Here is a 20215-nt window from a genome sequence, read left to right as displayed (position 1 = left end):
GCGCACACATACACTCTCACACACACACTTTTCCCTTTTCTATTTTGCTTCTAATTTGAGAAGATGGGTGGAAAGTTTGTTATTTAGATTCTGTTTTAAGGGGCTGGCCCGTAGCTCACTCGGGAGAGTGTGGTGCTAATAGATTCTGTTTTAAAGTTGGAACCTTATACAGACTCCCTTGTATTTTCCTAAGAAAACTGCATAGAAAGCTATGAATCACTATCTGTGAGAATATATAAACAATCAGATAATACTCTCCTGATTCCTTTTTTTTTTTTTAATTGTGGCTGTCTGGTATGGGGATCTGAACTCTTGACCTTGGTGTTACACCACCATGCTCTAACCAAGTGAGCTAACTGTCCAGCCCTCTTCTGATTCCTTATATGTTTATAGTTAAGAGTTTGAATTTTTGGAGGAGATGTTAATGGTTTCAGTTGTATTTTGATCCATCCTGATGAAATCTTACTTTTCTATTTTGCCATTAGTGTACTAACTATGTGGGATGTAGGGAGGAAAAGGTTAATGTAATTTATTAAGTCAGGTTTGGAATTAATATAGGCTTAGGTGAATAAAGTATAGAGTGGTTGTGTGACTTGGTGCTGTAATTTGAGGCTCTTTCTCCTTTTTTTAATTGTATGCTGTATGGAAAGAGTGCAGTCTTTTGTGTTAGTGGTTCTACCGGAAACTAATTGTGTTATTCTGGGCAAGTCACTTTACTTTCTCTGTGGCTTCTAGAAAAAAACACAATTTGTAAAGAGATTTAAATATTATCATATTAGTGTTTTACTGTGCATTTTGTGGTTTGTTCCTTATTTTTTAAACAAGTATTTGTTGAATGTCTAGGTGCTAGGGATATAGCTTGTCAGTAAGACAGAAAAAAATCCTGTTTTTCTTCATGCAGCTTTAATTCTGAGGTGAAGATAACAGATAAATGAGGAGTTTCGTACTATAGTTTCAGGTTGTAAGTGAAGAAAAATAACACATAAAGCTGAGTGGGGTGGTAGAAGATGAAGACTTGGAGTCCTGTTTTAAATAGGTCAGTTAAGGAGGCATTGTTAAATGCTTTGGAATGGTTTACCACATCACAACCCAAATTAGAATACTCTTTGTTAGCCAAGAATATTTGGATAAAAGTATAAATACATGTAGTTATGATTTAAGAAGCTGGGCCAGCCAGTTAGCTCACTTGGTTAGAGCATGGTGTTGGTGATACCAGGGTACAGGGTTGAGATCCCCATACCAGCCCGGCCTTCCACTGCCCCCCAAAAAAAGATTTAAGAAACTGAAGGTAAAGCAGCAGGGCTAAAGTGAGGCTTTTGTAAAATGCTGATAGTACAAGTAGTGCATGTTCAATATTTTTTTAAAAAAACAACTTCTGGGGCCAGCCCAGTGGCGCACTGCTATAGTGCGCCGCTTGGGAAGCGTGGTGGCGCTCCCGCCGAGGGTTCGGATCCCACATACAGACCAGCTGCTCACTGGCTGAGCGAGGTGCGGGGGCAACGCCGAGGGTTGCGATCCCGTTGCCGGGTCCCGGTCCGGTACGGGCGCGACACTGAGGGTTGCGATCCGTTGCCGGCCACGAAAAAAGACAAAAAAAAAAGGGGGGGGGACAAAAAATACAACTTCTGAAATGTAGATTCTTTCTACAAAAGAAAGAATATTTTGATAGATAGCAAAGAAGCAAGGTAAATCCCATTTGGACAAGAAGTTGGATTTCACCTGTGGCACATATATAGTTACATTTGATCTTGTAGTTGATCGTGAATTTCTCAAAATTTTGAAGTGTGAGAAATTATTATTTCAGTTTGAAACTTTTTCCACCTTGTCATTGTCCGAACTTTTGAAGTGTTGTAGTGATAAAGTAACAGCCATCATGCCCTCACATTTTTAAACTTTTTGTCATTACTGATTATGCCCTTATCCATAAGCTTTCTTTTTTTTTTTTTTCCTTTTTGTCTTTTTTCGTGTCCGGCAACGGATCGCAACCCTCAGTGTCGCGCCCGTACCGGACCGGGACCAGCAACGGGATCGCAACCCTCGGCGTTGCTCCCACGCCTCGCTCAGCCAGTGAGCGGGAACCGGTCTGTATGTGGGATCCGAACCCTCGGCGGGAGCGCCACCACACTCCCAAACGACATACTGTAGCAGTGCGCCACCAGGCTGGCCATCCATAACCTTTCAAAACACTATGAGCTCTCTTTTCTGTGTGTTTATTCCTTATCATCATAGATTACACAGGCATTTCATTTGTTCCTGAAGTTAGAGCCGATTCGACTCTGGGTTTGGACTCAGTATGTTCTTGCTATGCGCCCCTCACATCTTACTATCTTTTCCTTAAGAGACAGAAACTTCTCTCCTCTTTTCTTTAGTACCTTTTTGCTAGAGAGATTACACCTTGCCCTTCCCAATTTCTTAAAGGAAATTGATATATCTTCACTTTATTATTTTGAAAGATAGCCTCTGAGTATATGAAAAATAAATTTGAAAGTGACTGAGAGGTTTTGATGCATACTCTAGGAAGTTGTTTGCAAGCTTGACCATTTCTGATCTATACAAATGGCCTTTGAGTTTTCTGTAGAGTAGTGGGAACAACAGCAAAATAATGACTACTTATTAGTTAATAAAATCGCCTGAACTTCATCCTCTTTGTAGCTTCTACACAACTTTGCGGAAAGAGTCTGGGACCAAATTGATGGATGGGACTGGCCATAGACCTCACTACAGCCTTCGGACTCTCTGCAGGGCCTTGCGGTTTGCAGCCTCCAATCCATGTGGCAACATCCAGCGCTCGCTCTATGAGGTCTTTCTTTCTTTCTTTTTTTTTTTTTTTAAAAGATGACTGGTAAGGGGATCTCAACCCTTGGCTTGGTGTTATCAGCACCATGCTCAGCCAGTGAGCAAACCGGCCATCCCTATATGGGATCCGAACCCGTGGCCTTGGTGTTATCAGCACCGCACTCTACCGAGTGAGCCACGGGCCGGCCCTCTATGAGGTCTTTCTAAAGTCTGTTTGGCTTAGGAGTTTGGAGGATGGGCTCACCATGGGAAGGAGGGAATGGGGATGCATATGCTAGGTTTGCCCCTGCTTTCCAGTTAGTCGGATTAGCTCAGAACACCTCATACCCAGAGCTACCCCGTCCTTTTTCTGCCACCTTATCACATTTGAAAGTCATTCTGGGAAGCATCACCACCCAACAGGTTGAATTTTGTTCCTGAGATAAGTTTGGTTGTTATTGCAAAATGTTAATTAGTGTTATGCATATATGTTTTCTTTCTAGGGCTTTTGTTTAGGTTTCTTAACACAGCTTGACAGGGCATCACACCCAATAGTTCAGAAGCTCATTTGTCAACATATTGTCTCTGGCAATGTTAAAAGTCTGCTGAAACAGGTATGTCCTTTTTTGGTTTTTGACTTGTTTAACATAAATGAAAGCCTGGATTGTCAAATTTTCAGCTGTTTGGTTCTTTACAAAACTTCTTTCTAATTATAAAGGTAATTTGTTTTTTTGTAAAATATGTAAACGTAGAAATGTATGTCTTAGATGGTGAAAGTTTTTCTTTTTTCTTTTTTTTTAAATAAAGGAAAACAAATTTATTGCTTACAGTTTCTGAGGTTGGGAAGCCCGAAGTCTATTTGGTAGTGGTGACAGTGACCCAGGGTTCTCACATTGCAACTGTGGAAGCAGAGAGAGCACAGAGAGAGAGAGAGAGAGAGAGAGAGAGAAACCCTCCTCTTCTTTTAAACTTCTCAGAACCATGCATAAAACTTGGAGGACACAATTCAAGCTTCAATGAGTTCTTGGGGACATAATTCAATCCAATACATTCCACCTCTGTAACTCCTCTTTTTCACATGAAAATACATTCATTTCATTCCCAAGTCTCAATTCGTTTCAACTCAAGAATCCAAAGTTCAAAGTCTCATCTGTGATATCAGTATAAGTTATCTATCTCCAAGAAACAATGATGGGACAAACATAGATTACACACTCCCATTCCAAAAGGGAGAAATAGGGGCCGGCCCGTGGCTCACTCGGGAGAGTGTGGTGCTGATAGCACCAGGGCCGCGGGTTCGGATCCCATATAGGGATGACCAGTTTGCTCACTGGGTGAGCGTGGTGCTGACAACACCAAGTCAAGGGTTAAGATCCCCTTACCGGTCATCTTTAAAAAAAAAAAAAAAAAAAAGGGAGAAATAGGCCAAAAGAAAGTGTAACAGGTCCCAAACAAGTCTGAAACCCAGCAAGGCAGGCATTAAATCTCAAAGCTGGCAAATAATGTACCTTGACTCCATGTTCGACCTCCTTTGCATGCTGGTGTGGGGGTTGGTCCCCAAGTCCTCTGGCAATTCAGCTTCCATGGCTTTCCTGGTCTCAGGCTGGTGTTCCACTCTGGTAGATCCACAGGTCTGGGGTCCCCATGGCGGTCTTGCTCTCATGGCTCTTCTAGGCATGGTGCTGGTGGTTTCTCTGCCTCAACTCTGACCCCAACGTTTCTGCTCAGCATTGCTGTAGTGAAGAGTGTATGCGATAAATCTGCCCCTGTGACAGAGCTCTTCCTGGGCTTCCAGGCTTTTCCATACATCCTTTGAAATCGGGGTGGAGGCTTCCAAGACTCCACAGCTCTGGCATTCTGCAAGCCTGCAGACCTAACACCATGTGGATGCTGCCAAGCCTTTTGGTTTGTATTTTCCAAAGCTGTGGGTCCAGCCACACCTTGGACTAATTTAGCCATGACTGGAGCAGCCAAAGCAGCCAAGGTGCTGGAAGCAGCTTCCCTAGGTGGCCCTGGGCAGCAAGCCCATGAAGGGTACCTCAAGCCTGTTCCGCAAGATGATTCTGTCTCCCTAGGCCTTTGGGCCTGAAATGGAAGGGTTGGCCCCAGAGGCTTCTGCAATGCCTTCAGGGCCTTTTTCCCCTTCTCTTGATAATCCCGTACTTTTGTGTTAGTCTTCTTAGTACCATTGAATTTTTCTTTTGAAGATGCTTTCTGTTTCTTTACCACATGGTCAGGCTGCAAATTTTCCAAATCTTTACACTCTCTTCCCTTTTAAATTCTGGCTTTACATTATACCTTTGCCACCATAACAACGTAGGCTGTTACAAGCAACCATGCAGCTTCTTTAATGCTTTGCTGCTTAGAAATTTCTCCCAGCAAATACTGTGGTTCACAACTCCTAAGTTGCAACTTCCACAAAGTCCTAGGGCATGGACAGAATGCAGCCAAATTCCTTGCCAGTTCACAGCAGGGGTGATCTTTGCCCCAGTTTCCAATAAGCTCCTCCTTATTTCTGCCTGAGACCTCCTTAGAATGGTCTTTATAGTCTATATTTCTATCAGCATTCACTACCATGCAAGCAGTCTCTAAAACATTCCAAACTTTCCCTCGTCTTTTTGTCTTCTTCTGAGTCCTCCAACTTTTGCCTAACACACAGTTCCAAAGCTGCTTTCACATTTTCAAGTATTTGTTATAAGTAACACCCCACTTCTCTGGTGCCAATTTTCTGTATTAGCCCATTTTTGTTGCTTATAACAAAATGCCTGAAACTGGATGATTTATAAAGAGAAACAAAATTTATTGCTTATAGTTTCAGTGGCTGGGAAGCCCAAAGTCCATTTGTTGTTGGTGACAGTGACCCAGGTATCTCACATTGCAAGATGGTGGAAGCAGAGAGAGCAGAAAGAAAGTTTCTAATAATTGCATTCAGGGATTTAAATCCTATAGATAGCCATTTCCAGCTAAATTGTAATATATGTATTTTTTTATATATACATTCAAATTCTTTTGTGTGTATTGATTTGTTGAGGTAAATTCTAATATGTATTTTGGTTTTTAAATAGATACAGTATTTAATATAAGTGACAAGAGTAGAAATATAAGAATATTCTATAGTTTTCCTATTTTTAGGTTTTTTTTATCTGTAGCTTTCCTTTATAGCCCAACTATATTTTGGATTTTGTTTCTGCACCAGATATTGTGACATGCTTTCTAAGGGCCACATAGAATTTCTTTGGATGGTTGCAGCATAGTTTATCTGCACAGATTCCTTCTGATTGATGGTTGGGCTTTTTTTGGTGGAGGGAGGGGGTACTGTTACAAATAACATCTGTTTGCGTTTGACAGAGGAAATTACAGAATAGCATGGTACTGGAGGAGGCTGAGAGGAGCTTGCTCACCAGCGGGCTTGTTTACATGTTGATTGCTTGCTCATTAGGAAGAGAGACCTGTTGGTACTTGCAGTTACTTTGAATTCAACCTTTCTAAAATTATACAAGCAGTGCATGAATGAATACTTTTCGTACACTGTAAGAACATTAAGAAAAGACGCAGGTTTGCTATTTTTATTATCATAATCAAATACTAGTTTCCTACAGTTGCTCATTTTTTGTGTGTGCTCCTCATGGTTGTAATGGAAGCTTAAAGGTCCCCCTGACCACCCCACTTCTCCTCAACTCATCTAAAAAGACCTTAAAAATAGGGCCTAGGCCGGCCCGGTGGCGCACTGCTACAGTGCGCCGCTTGGGAGCGCGGCGGCGCTCCCGCCGAGGGTTCGGATCCCACATACAGACCGGTTCCTGCTCACTGGCTGAGCGAGGTGTGGGTGCAACACCAAGGGTTGCGATCCCGTTGCCGGTCCCGGTCCGGTACGGGTGTGACACTGAGGGTTGCGATCCGTTGCCGGTCACGAAAAAAGACAAAAAGGAAAGAAAAAAAAAATAGGGCCTAGACTTGTAGCTTCAAGTCTGGGAGCCAGATATTCTAGAAGAGTACTTTTCCATAACTATAGGTTTGACTACTATTTTACTATTTTTGATTTATAAACATGGCAATTTGTATAAAATAATTTAAGAATTTATGTCATATTAGAACAATTATGCCATCATCCACAATATTGTCCTTAATGGATTAGTTTCTTTGGAGGGTCAGTTTTGTTTTTAATGTCTTCTAGGAGATCCAGAGTGTGATAATGCAAATCCTCCGCCCTTGGCACAGCACTCGTTCTTTTTTTGGGAACATGGTTTATATGAAATACTTATTTTTGACAAAAATACTTAATCAGAGTGGGCATTTTGGTAGACGAGAGAAGAGAACTAAATCATAAACTGTCTGGGAAATTGTTTTGATCAAGTTTTTCCCCAAACCTATCTACCTCCACCCCAATTTTAACACCAATACATGTCACCATTTTGTTCTCACTTCTCAAAGTAATTTTATATTCGTATTTCACACATGGGTTTTAATGTTGAAAGCACCCAGAACAGGGCAGCGTTCTTGGTGACAACTTCTTTTCCCACTTTCCACTCCTCTCTGAAAGAATGCCATAGTTGTCATGGCATTGTGGGTTATTTCTCTAACTTTTGTGTCTTTCAGCCTATTCCAGAGCCAAAAGGTGGTCGGCTCATCCAGGTCGAAGGCTACTGGATTTCGGTGGGAGACAAAGAGCCTATGATAGATGAGTCATACATTCTGACGTCTTCTGTTAAGCTGAACCTGAGAGATATAGTCCGAGTGGTCTCTGCAGGGTGCGTGCCTTTTCTCTCACTGCTCTGAAGTTTCTACAAGCATAGGCATTGATGAGATTCTAGTCTAGCTTTTTTTTTTTTAAAAAACAAAGATGACCAGTAAGGGGATTTTAACCCTTGACTTGGTGCTGTCAGCACCACGCCTTCCCAAGTGAGCTAACCAGCCATCCCTATATAGGGATCCGAACCCGTGGCCTTGGTGTTATCAGCAACATACTCTCCCAAGTGAGCCATGGGCTGGCCCTAGTCTAGCTTTTTAAACTTTCACAGTTTGTCGTTGTTGCACATTGGCTAACTGAGTAATTATTTTCTAAAGTTGGTACTGTGACTTTTCTGCTTGCATGAAGCATTGTTTCTAGTTATACCTTCGGCAGGAGCAATAAGGATGCAGACTATTTGGCCATCTTTAATGTTGTTGTTTGGTATTTTGCTGGTGAATACTCATCACTCATTATTTGTTACAGTTCTACTTATTATTTTGCACAGGTAGTGCCAGAGAGGTTGGAATTGCTTTCATCACTATTTTCTGAGGAACAGTTTTTACATAGAAACTTCTCAGTGCATAGATATAAAAATATAAATGCTGTTTATAATGATGTTAAATGATGTAGTCATTCTTTTTTAACACTACTCAAATTAATTCTGGTTTCTATGGTTTGCTTTTCTTTTTAAAAAAAATTTTTTTTTAATGATTGCCTTCTTTCTTTTTTACTAAAGTTTATTCTTAAATATGTAAGAGGCTCCATGACAACACTTCATTCTAGCTGTAGGTGGCAAAAGATGCTATGTCAGGGAATCTAGATGTCTCGGAATGGAATCAAGGGTCACCATCACCTTAGGCACAAAGAACTGCTTACTTTTTGCCAGATTTCTTAATTCTGCCTGTGGTCAGAGTCCCCTTCCCTGCTGCCTTTGCTTTCTGCTCCTCTCTGCTTGAAAGCTTTATCTTCCTGCTTGGCCTGCCTCTTGGGCTATTTCAGAGGTTTCTTCTTCCTCTTGTGGCTGGACATGGCACCTGCTGCCCCTTCCCCAGACCCTGCCATCTACTTTCCTCTTTTTAAAAAACTGCTTTATTGGCTGATCTTTTACAGAACCTATCCAGTGCTGATTCAGGGAGAGACATCAGTTGGTAAAACAAGCCTGATCCGATGGTTGGCCGCAGCCACTGGCAATCACTGTGTGCGTATTAATAATCACGAACACACGGATATTCAGGAGTATGTTGGTTGTTACACATCCGACTCTTCGGGGAAGCTTGTCTTCAAAGAAGGTAGGGTGAATATTTCATTCCATGGATATAGGTGATCATTCTTTTAGACACATTTCTCCAAGTAATAATATTCTTCATCCTTTCCAATTCAGGCACATGGACCTATGCCATAACAGCTGGTTTTTCTTTGCCCCTGAGGTACAGATGGTTAAGGGGCTGGTTTCCTTTGGGTTCCATTAATTTTGCCAGCTATGTACAGGACTAGGGCCACATTTTGGAGAGGGCAGTTGAACTGCTGTTTCATTTTGTAGAGATTCAAAGAATGGGGTGAGCATTGGACTGAGGAAATCTGGGAATAAATATGAGAATGTGGTGGTTTAAATGAAATTTGACTCCAGGGGGAAAACTGAACAAACTAGAAATGAGGTATTTGTCAGCCCTGGTTCCTCCTCTTTGGGGAATAAAGGAACTATCGTAATTGAAAATTATGCTTCCTTCACGTACAGTGTCACAAATTGTTTTGGGCAAGGCTAGCTGCAGAAAGTAATTTGCTTTGAAATTTAATGATGATCTAGGATTTGTTATGTATTTTAAAACATTGGGCTAATTTATACACTAATTCTCAGTGTTTGTTTCCTTCCAGGTGTTCTTATTGATGCTATGAGAAAAGGCTACTGGATTATTTTAGATGAATTAAATTTGGCCCCTACCGATGTGTTAGAGGCACTGAACAGACTGTTGGATGATAACCGTGAATTGCTCATAACAGAAACACAGGAAGTTGTTAAGGCACACCCTCGGTTCATGCTTTTTGCCACCCAAAATCCCCCAGGACTTTATGGAGGCAGAAAGGTACGTAGCATTTGCGCCCTTCCTTCTTTTCTTACCACATCAAATAGTAAATCTTTCTTGGTAGGAATGAAATGTTTTTATCTCTGCTGAGTGATTTTTCTTTTTGTGGTGAATGGCAGGGCCTCCATTTTGGAAACTAGATGAAAAGGCCCTTTGTCCCCTATTTTTTCTGTGCATTTCCTAGGTGCTTTCTAGAGCCTTCAGGAATCGGTTTGTGGAATTGCACTTTGATGAATTGCCTAGTTCTGAGTTGGAAACAATCTTGCATAAGCGGTGTAGTTTGCCACCCTCCTATTGCAACAAGTTGATAAAAGTCATGCTGGACCTTCAGGTATTTCATTTCCCTATCACTGAACTTAGTTTCAAATGGAATGTGTCGATTTGATTTGGTGGTCAAAATTTGATAGCTTCTTTGGATAGAAACAAGAGTCTGTGCATTTATTTACTTATTTTTCAGAGTGGTTTTCTTTTATAAATTAACAATTTTATGTTATCTTAATTTTCTCATATTTAGACACGATGATGGTTCCCTATTTGTATATAATATTGAAACATTTAGGATGGAATTTGGCATAAGCAAACTAATTTTTGTTTTTTAAATGGATACTCTTCTTGAATGGACGTAATTAAAGAGCTCCTTTCAGTATGGTTCTCCCTTGTCAACTGCCAAGCTTCAGTTGATTTTTTGAAAAATTCGCATTTATTTCATGGGGTAAAAGTGTTCTTTATCAGAAAGTATATATTGTCAAATTACTTTCCAGAAAGCTAATAACTGTTAACACTCTTATCATTTTGTCCCCACGTTGTAGGACTAATCTTCCTGCATCTTTGATATCATTTGTATTATTTGTGATTGTTTTCTGTATGGCATATAAGAGGGAATTCCAATGTTATATTCTTTACTTACACATGAATTTGAACATTTTTCTTCAAATGATTAAAGTCCATTTACATTAAAAACTTACTCAGTGGAATGAAATCACTTAATGGGTGCTTAATTTGTTAGGAGTTTTGTATGTTGTATTACAAGCTTACCATTTAGGGCAACTAGTGCTGTTTTTCATTTGTTTTTTGATATTTTAATAGTCCTATCGCAGAAGTTCTTCAGTATTTGCTGGAAAGCAGGGCTTCATCACCCTTCGTGATCTGTTCCGATGGGCTGAAAGGTACAGACTGGCTGAGCAGACTGAGAAGGAGTATGATTGGCTACAGCATTTAGCCAATGATGGTATGTTTTCAATCACATGCATAAAGATAGGTCAAATGTGAAACTTTTTTGTTAAAATAAATCTTGCTCCAAATTGTGGTTCATATATACATTTGATTAGGTATTCCAGTCTCTAGTCCTAACTACTTTTATAAGTAATGCTAACCTTGCAGGCCTCTATGGTAATATGGATTGGTTGCTAAGGTTTTCTTACTTTGCTTCAAGTGGCCACATTTAGGAATTAAGATAAGATTTTCTTATTTCTTGCTTCAGGTGGCCACATGTGGGAGGATATGGCCATAGCCCCTTTGGGAGTTTAGGCAGGTTGGGTGGTAGCTTTTTGGGCCATTTATCCGCAGTGTGGTGACCACAGATAGTCCAACTTGTGCATTAGAGATATACAGACAACAGATGTATGAGATAAAATCAGAGTTCTGAGAGAAGGCAGTTATATCAGCTGATACTCAGGTTTGGTCATTTTGGTTTAATCCGTGGGAAAAATTGATGTTATTCTCCATGAAAGGATAGAAAGCATATCAGAATCTTCTGCTATGAAAAGTGCTGATTAGTAATTAATGGGGTAGTTAATAAGTAAGAAGAGTTGGGCCGGCCCGGTGGCACACTGGATAGTGCGCCGCTTGGGAAGCGTGGCGGCGCTCCCGCCCGAGGGTTCGGATCCCACATGCAGACCGGTTCCCGCTCACTGGCTGAGCAAGGCGCGGGAGCAACGCCGAGGGTTGCGATCCCGTTGCCGGTCCCCGGTCCGGTACGGGGGCAACACTGAGGGTTGCGATCCGTTGCCGGACACGGAAAAAGACAAAAGACAAAAAAAAAAAATAATAATAAATAAGTAAGAAGAGTAAATAAAACTAGTGCAAGAGAGTTTTATTTTCTCTCTCTTTTTTTTTTTTTTACTGGTAACGATTAGAGGAAGGAATGCATTTTATACTTTTATTTTTATTTTGTTTTTGTTTTTTATTAGCATACTAATTGTTATAAATCATACTTAATTCTTTATGCCCCTTATCCATTCCCCTCCTCCTCCCCCCTCTAAGAACCATGGATTTATTCTCTCCCTCTGATAGATTAACTGTTCCTCTGTTAGTTTGAGGAACACATTTTAAAAAAAACTTTTTTATTGAGGTATAACATACTGTAAAGCCTTTTAAAATATGTATATATCCATGTAAATCACCATCTAGACCAAGATTTGGAATATTTCCAACATCTTAGAAGGTTCCTTCAAGTCTCTTGCTAGTCTTTCCTCTCAGAATGTAACTACTACTCTTGACTTTTGTCACCACTGATTGATTTTGCCTGTGCTTGAGCTTCATCCAAATGGAGTCATGCAGCATGTACTCTTCTGGTTCTGGCTTTTTCACTCATCCTGATACGAGATTCAGCCATGCTGTTATGTGGGTATCAAGACTTCATTCTTTTTTATTGTTATGTGATAATCTGTTGTGTGGATAGTATCCATTCTCTTGTTGATGGACATGTGGATCATTTCTACTTTTTAGCTACATTTCTGCATATGTCTTTTGGTGCACACATGTTCATTTGTGTTTGGAGATATCTAGAAGTCATATTAATGGGGCATAGGGCAGTTTTCCAAAGTAGTTCTTTAGATTTCCCCTCCATCATTAACATATGAGAGTTGCTATTGCTCCATAGTGTCAACATCCCTTGGTGTTGCCACTAGACAGACACTTGAGGGCTCTTCTTTTTCCCTTCAGGCTTTATGCTTTTGGCAGGCCGAGTCAGGAAGCAGGAGGAGGTTGATGTGGTTCAAGGAGTCCTTGAAAAACATTTTAAGAAAAAAATGTGTCCTCAATCTCTTTTCTCCAAAGAAAATGTCCTAAGATTGCTGGGTGAGTATGCTAGAACCCCAGAGGAGTATGAATCGAGGTGTACTCATTAAAACCTAAATATCTATTCTGCCTTGGATAGGTAAATTTTCTACTCAGATGTCCACATTGGAATCTACATTCGGCCACATCGTGTGGACTGAGGGTATGCGGAGACTTGCGATGCTGGTGGGAAGGGCATTGGAATTTGGTGAACCAGTGCTGCTGGTTGGAGACACTGGGTAAAGTTCTGCAACAATATCTGATTGTTAGGGTTCAGTTCAATTCTATAGGATTACTTGAGCTAGGTGTGAAAGACTCATCATGAAAACATTTTGGCAATTTCCTTTCCCTCCCTTTCTTCATGTTTTTCTTTTTTTTAAAGAAGCAACTTAGGAAATGTACTATTGTTTACTTTTCTCTTCAGACCAGATTCCTTGTTTATGAGAAAGAATATCTTGCATCATTATCATTAGGAGCTGTTTGTGTGTATTCTTTTAAACAGTGAGATTCACTCTATAGGTACGTGGAGAAGAAGTGTCTCTTGAAAGTCTATAAAGATTGGATTTCTTTTCCATCCCTTAATGGTTGTTGGTAGAACTAGGAAAAGATAGAATTTGGGCAGTATATGCCCTTCTGGGTAAGGCACATACATGGGAGAGCACTGATGTTTTACAGAGGTGTGCCCTGGGCCTGGGGTGCTTCAGAGGTCCTGCATTAGATAGCTCTATCTGCTGCTGCAGTGAGGCTTCCCTCTTTTGGGTATTGTTGGGGAGGGGTGTTTGTTTATTATGTGTGTGTGTTTGGAACACATGCCTTGTTAATCTCTTTATCTCTAACAGGTGTGGGAAAACTACTATCTGTCAGGTGTTTGCAGCCTTGGCTAATCAGAAATTATACTCCGTCAACTGCCACTTACACATGGACGCATCAGACTTCCTGGGTGGGCTGCGACCAGTGAGACAGAAGCCAAAGGATAAGGTTTGTTCAGTAGCAAATGTTGATGTGTTCCTTCATTTAAAGAACTGCAGTTGGCTGTGTATGTAAGTGAACTGTGGTATTTTGTTCATGGTGCTATTTCTGGATCCAGGTTCTTCTTTGATTGTACATGCAGATCCTCAGAATTTCGCTGTTCTACAAGGGGCCTTAATGAGCATCCTGTCCTGCAGGTTCTTTTCCCTGTTCTCAGATCCTTTGTTCCTGCAGAATGACTACTTTACCCCGCTAGATACCAACTAGCTACATGTATATTGTCTTGTAGAGCCACCTGCCCTTTAATTCCCTCCACTTCTTTTCCAAACTATAGGAAGAAATGAACACATCAAGACTCTTTGAATGGCATGACGGGCCTCTGGTTCTGGCCATGAAGGAGGATGGCTTTTTCCTCTTGGATGAGATCTCGCTGGCTGACGACTCTGTCTTGGAAAGACTCAACAGGTGCATGTGTGAGAAGTTTGCTGTGTTTGTTTTCTTTGTGATGTGATTTTTATAGATAATAAATCTTGTGCACAGTAGTGCTCCTCATAGGTACATAGTAAATGTTTGAAAATGTTGATGGGTTACCACTTCTTTTGGCCTTAGCACTCAGGGTCTCCTTTAAAAGACCTAATTTTTCCTTTTTGCTGTCAATAATTAGAAAGATAGGGACTGTGTGACATTCGGACTAGAACAAATATGCCTAAGATAAAATTATTATTATTTTTTTTCCTTTTTGTCTTTTTTACTGACCGGTAACGGGATCGCAACCCTCGGTGTTGCGCCCGTACCGGGGACCGGCAATGGGATCGCAACCCTCGGTGTTGCGCCCGTACCGGGGACCGGCAATGGGATCGCAACCCTCGGTGTTGCGCCCGCACTGCGCTCAGCCAGTGAGCGGGAACCGGTCTCCACATGGGATCCGAACCCTCGGCGGGAGCGGGGCCGCACTCCCCAGCGGCGCACTCTCCAGTGTGCCACCGGGCCGGCCCCAAGATAAAATTATTTTTATTTTTTTTCCTTTTTGTCTTTTTTACTGACCGGTAACGGGATCGCACCCCTCGGTGTTGCGCCCGCACTGCGCTCAGCCAGTGAGCGGGAACCGGTCTCCACATGGGATCCGAACCCTCGGCGGGAGCGGGGCCGCACTCCCAAGCGGCGCACTCTCCAGTGTGCCACCGGGCCGGCCCTAAGATAAAATTATTTTTTAAGGCAAATTATATGTCTACTGTTTTAATTTTTTGAAGGAACTGGAATCAGAATCTTAGATCTTTGGCTGTAAGGCATCCCCAAACCTAAGACCAGTATGAGTCTTGATATAGCAACACCCATTTTTCTCTTTTTATTGAGGTATAATTTACATATCACAAATGTACACATTTAAATGTACAATTCAATGAGTTTTAATAAATGTACTGAATTTGCAACCATCACAATCCAGTTTTACAACATTACCATCATTCAGTAGGATCCTTTGTATAGGTTTCCTGGTTCCACTCTCTGCTTCAGGCAACCACTAATCTACTTTCTGTCTCTTTGTATTGTCTTTTCTTGATATTTCATATAAATAATCTGTTCTATCATTTAGCATTAATGTTTTGAGGTTCATCCATATTGCTGCATAACATTTGTTTCTTTTTATTTACAATACTATTGGATGTATCACATTTTGTTTTTCTGTTCATCAGTTGATGGTGTTTTGGTTGTTTCCACTTTGGGGCAGTTATGGATAGTGTCTACATCAGTACTTGCATGCAAGATACTCATTTTTAAGACAAATGCCTTAACAGGGGATAAATGTAAAAAGAAGTTCTTTTTCTTTTGATCAGAAATTCTGTTCCATTACACAGAACTTGGGATAGTGAGTCATTTTGAAATTTGTGATGGGAAACTATTAACTAAAGTGAAAGCTTAGCAGAAGAGATAACTTTCTTTTTCTTTCAAAGAGTATCCAAGACCACAAAATAGCAAGAATACGTAAGCCTTCTCCAATATTTTCCAATTTTTCTTTTAGTGTCCTTGAAGCAGAAAAATCTTTGGTATTAGCTGAAAAAGGCAGTCCAGAGGACAAGGATAATGAAGTAGAGCTATTGACTGCTGGGAAAAAATTCCGTATCTTAGCCACCATGAACCCTGGGGGTGACTTTGGAAAAAAGGAGGTAAAACTCTTTCCCAAAGCATAATTTCTTTCTAGTATTCGAAATCAACTTATTGGCACCTGTAAACATTGTATGTAATAATGCATTTGGAATTTTATGTTGGATAAAAACTGGATAAAATGTAAAAATCCTAAATGATATTTTTAAATTATTAGGTTGAGAAATAATTCTAACAGATAAACATTTTCTCATTTGACATCTCACTTTGTACATTACTGAAATGTCATTGTTTCAGTCACCTTTGCTAGCCCTTTATATATAGCCCTGTAAATGTATAAAAGAGCTCTTTGTGATATCTATTTTCCTAGTTTTATAGATGAGAAAAGTTGGAACTGAAATTTAAACTCAAGCACTGCTTTTGGAGTCCACTTTCTTAAACACTAGCCTGTCTTTATGAGTGATTTTTTTTTCTTTAAAGATGACCGGTAAGGGGATCTTAACCATTGACTTGGTGTTGTCAGCACCACGCTCTCCCAATTGAGCTAACTGACCATTCCTATATGGGATCTGAACCCGTGGCCTTGGTGTTATCAGCACCACACTCTCCCAAGTGAGCCACGGGCTGGCCCTTTTATGAGTGATTTTAACGTGACAAAATCACTAGCAGAAACCTTTTCTGGTTTTGCAGGTAGAGCATTATCTGTTCTCTTAAGGGTTATGTGAGGTACTGTCAGGCTGTTTCTAAAGCAAAGGGCAGAGGGTGGTTTCTTCTGTTCAGAAGGTTGTGCTCAGATATAGACAGGAACCAACAAACACCCCTGAGGATTTTAGGCTCCTGAAGCCTTTCAGTGGAGAAGTCAGCACCATGTGCTGGGTCCTATTCTGTTAAAGTTAGTAAGAGGGTAGTGTGGTAACAGTTGAGGGATGATGAAAGAAACAAAGATGTTGATCTTGAATGAAGGCACACAGGATTCTTGGTAATTGAAGTGGGAACATGATAGTTTGGGCCTCGTTTTCTTCAGTAGCATAAGAAGAAAGACGATCACTGTGGTTCAAGAAATGCTCTGAAGAGTTGGAATAAAATACATCACAGTTTCAGACTCAAAATATAAAAACTGGCTACTTGGCAAGTGGAAATACCATAGAGAGATCTGATTTCAAGGTTGTGTATGTTAACTTGCCTGTCAGGTTAGCTTAAGTTTTCCTTAAGACGGTGGTTGCTAACTTTTACCTAAGGGAAAGCTACTTTTTTGTTCTACCTGCCTGTGACAAGCAGAATGAGGTAGGATCCTGAACACCAGAGGCACTGCTTATCCAGGATGGTGACAAGGAACACTCAGGAATTCACTAGGTCTTTACTAAGCTACTCCTGAGTATGAACACTGTTCCTGGGCCTTCCATGGTAGGCCAATTAGACAATTGTCAAGTAAAAAGAAAGTGATGACAAACTAATAATTGCACACTTGGCATTGTAAACATTTGTGAACAGGAGTAACTCACCTTGGGGAAGGGAAAGAGGAATCTAGACAGAGGGCAAAGGCCCTAAGACTGGAGCACCTAAACAATTCTTTGTTATGCAAGAGGTAAGATACATGCCACCTTTTAATTTCACTCCCTTTGAGCCACATAAAAGTAGTTTTCTCGTTCTATTTCTTTTTTCTTTTTGTCTTTTTTCGTGACTGGTAAGGGATCGCAACCCTCGGTGTCGCGCCCGTACCGTGACCGGCAACGGGATCGCAACCCTTGGTGTCGCGCCTGCACCGCGCTCAACCAGTGAGCGGACTTCGGATCCCATATAGGGATGGCCGGTTAGCTCACTGGGTGAGCGTGGTGCTGACAACACCAAGTCAAGGGTTAAGATCCGCTTACCGGTCATCTTTTTTTATTTTCCTTTTTGTCTTTTTTCGTGACCGGTAACGGGATCGCAACCCTCGGTGTCGCGCCCGCACCGCGCTCAACCAGTGAGCGGACCGGTCTCTATATGGGATCCGAACCCTCGGCGAGAGTGCCGCCGCACTCTACTGAGTGCGCCACCGGGCCGGCCCTTCTCATTCTATTTCAAACAGCCCTTCTCTATGGGAGGATAGCTGTTTTCTAGAAAATGTTAATTATGTAAGTAAATGTAAAGTGAAAGGAAGAACATTTGCTTAAGGGAAAGAGCTCAGATTTGACTGGGGCTGGAATCTTACTTATACATCCCTTACTCTATAAGGCCTTGAAGCTCTGTACCACATCTATAAAGAGAGTGATGCTAATACTGACTTGGTGGGTGTGGTAGAGATTAATTAGATGACATATGTAAGAAGCCAGGACAAAAAAGTTCTTCAATTATTTATATATAGGTACAGTTTAGGTTAGAAAATAGGTGTGCAGATTAGGTTCACAAAATAGTTTAGTTTTATAAAATGGGTTTTCAATAAATTGTATCTAGTAGTAGAACTAATAAAAGAAGTATCTAGTATTTGCTGGACTTACACATAACATTCTTTCAAAGAATTTCTTTTCTAGCTTTTCTCATAGGTTTAAAATTCACTTTGGAGTCTGTGTTTCTTGTAGCTGTCTCCTGCATTAAGAAACCGGTTTACAGAAATATGGTGCCCTCAAAGCACAAGCCGTGAAGATTTAATTCAGATAATCAGTCATAATCTTCGTCCAGGATTGTCTCTGGGCAGAATAGATCATAAAGGTGAGAGTTTGGAGGTGGTGGCTGTGGTGATAATGGGTTGCTGGGTTGATAATTGGTTGGAGTGGGGGGTGTGATGTGTGTGTTATAGGACATTTGCCATATGTCCGTATGGTGTGTAATATGAGAAAAGAGATTAGTTTTTTAGTCATCTGAGCAAAGACTTCCCTTTAGGAAGGGCCCACGCTGAACTCCCATATTCACAGGGATACATGGTGCTGCCTGAACAGCTGGATCTTCCCATCCCATGGTGAACTTGCTTCTTTCTGTCTTGTTCCTACCAGTGTGACAGTCACTCAATGGCACAAGATTTGACTAAGTCTGTGGTTCTTAAACTCATCTGGAGGACTTGTTGAAATACAGCTTGTTAGGCTCACACCCAGTGTTTCTGATTTGGTAGGTCTGGGGTGGAGTATGGGAATTTACCTAACAAGTTCTCAGGTGATGCCATGAATGTTGATCCAAGGACCACACTAAAAACACTATATATGCCAGAATGCTTAAACAGTTGTATATAATGCTTTCTTTTGCCTTGCTGTACTTTCCAGTACATTAAGAAATTCCAGGGAGTTTCCACCTTGACAGATTTTATAGTTCTGTATATTATGTGTAAAAGTGTGAGGGACATATTTTTGTAGATGTCTTTGACAGAGCTGATATTAGCTTCTTGTATATTAAACATCTTCCTCAAAAGTTAGATCAAAACTCTTGCACAAAATACTGCGAAGTATAGTACTTAATACAGAATAAAGTATACAAGTTTTTTTTTTTTTTTTTTTAATTCAAAGTAGTTTTTAAGCTCTGTCTGTATAAAAATAAAAGCAGGGAAAGCATGTTTACTTGATATGTTTATATAGCCCAAAACACCTCATTTAGTGTCATACAATGAACGATGCTATTTCTTGTTTTATGTTTTTGTTATCCAAGCAGAAATTCAGTTGACTTTTAATGTGTTCAACAGTTTTCAAATTTAAATCATTAGAATTTTTACCTAGTAATTTAATGACTACTATTCAAATTCTTTAAATTTTCTCTTTATTAAATATCATTGTTATTAAGACTCCCAGAAAAATTTAACTTTTCATACTTTCAAGTGAAATTCTGAAACACATTTTTAATGATTCTATTTCTACTCAACTCTTGTTATACTGTATTTTTAAACAGTAGACGTTAATTTGCCTGGTAATAATATCATTTACATTTTTCCGTGATTGTTGATTGGTTTCTGAGAATGTTGGACTATGTTTTAAACCAACAAAATAACAACCAAGAAAAAAATAAGCTAACTCAAGTTACAACTGCTGTAAGTCCTGATTAAATGTGTTTATTCTTTTATCTTAAAACAACTCTTTAATAACTGGAAGAAATTATATATAAATAAGTTAAAATATTTTGCTCAGCCATGCGAATAACTTCCAGCCCAATCAAAGTTGGGAGCACAACAGAGGATGTGTGATGTAGCGGGGGAGGGACACCAAAGTCATAAGGTTGTAAAGAAGAACAGATTCTGGAAGGTCAGGATCCTTGGGAGAAAGCATTTGGTGACCAGCTGTACTACTTGTCATTTCCCTGGAAATATCTATATTTTACCCAACTAAAATGAAGAAATTACCATGTGCCTGCAATTTTCTGATATAATAGTCTCAAGTGTGAAGTGACCAAGTCATATTATAGCGAGTATACTGCTAATCTAGGTTACTTTAAGTACGTTAGGTGTTTTTTATTACTTGCTGCAAGATTAAGCCATGAAAGAATTCCAATATTTTGTGAAGTTCTATTGAAGAGATTTGTTTAGAAAATTCCCATTGTAAGTCATGAA

The 20215-nt window shown here is 40.3% G+C and overlaps 1 protein-coding gene across 1 annotated transcript in view; it reads left to right on the top strand.

Moving 5' to 3' along the window:
• MDN1 (MDN1, midasin homolog (yeast)) overlaps positions 1 to 20215 on the top strand; it is a 157329-nt gene that overhangs the window by 53624 nt on the left and 83490 nt on the right. Inside the window, exons 21-33 of the mRNA XM_008567220.1 lie at positions 2653 to 2800; positions 3279 to 3389; positions 7372 to 7523; positions 8615 to 8793; positions 9377 to 9585; positions 9770 to 9916; positions 10672 to 10813; positions 12529 to 12663; positions 12743 to 12881; positions 13482 to 13620; positions 13946 to 14076; positions 15629 to 15773; positions 18270 to 18399. Coding sequence (XP_008565442.1) covers positions 2653 to 2800; positions 3279 to 3389; positions 7372 to 7523; positions 8615 to 8793; positions 9377 to 9585; positions 9770 to 9916; positions 10672 to 10813; positions 12529 to 12663; positions 12743 to 12881; positions 13482 to 13620; positions 13946 to 14076; positions 15629 to 15773; positions 18270 to 18399 — 1907 coding nt within the window. The remainder of the gene's footprint in view (positions 1 to 2652; positions 2801 to 3278; positions 3390 to 7371; positions 7524 to 8614; positions 8794 to 9376; positions 9586 to 9769; positions 9917 to 10671; positions 10814 to 12528; positions 12664 to 12742; positions 12882 to 13481; positions 13621 to 13945; positions 14077 to 15628; positions 15774 to 18269; positions 18400 to 20215) is intronic.

The sequence above is a fragment of the Galeopterus variegatus genome, unplaced genomic scaffold (assembly GCF_000696425.1).
Source record: "Galeopterus variegatus unplaced genomic scaffold, G_variegatus-3.0.2 Scaffold305, whole genome shotgun sequence".
Classification (NCBI taxonomy): domain Eukaryota; kingdom Metazoa; phylum Chordata; class Mammalia; order Dermoptera; family Cynocephalidae; genus Galeopterus; species Galeopterus variegatus.
Note: the sequence above shows the minus strand (reverse complement) of the source record. Positions and strands in the feature narration are given on the sequence as shown.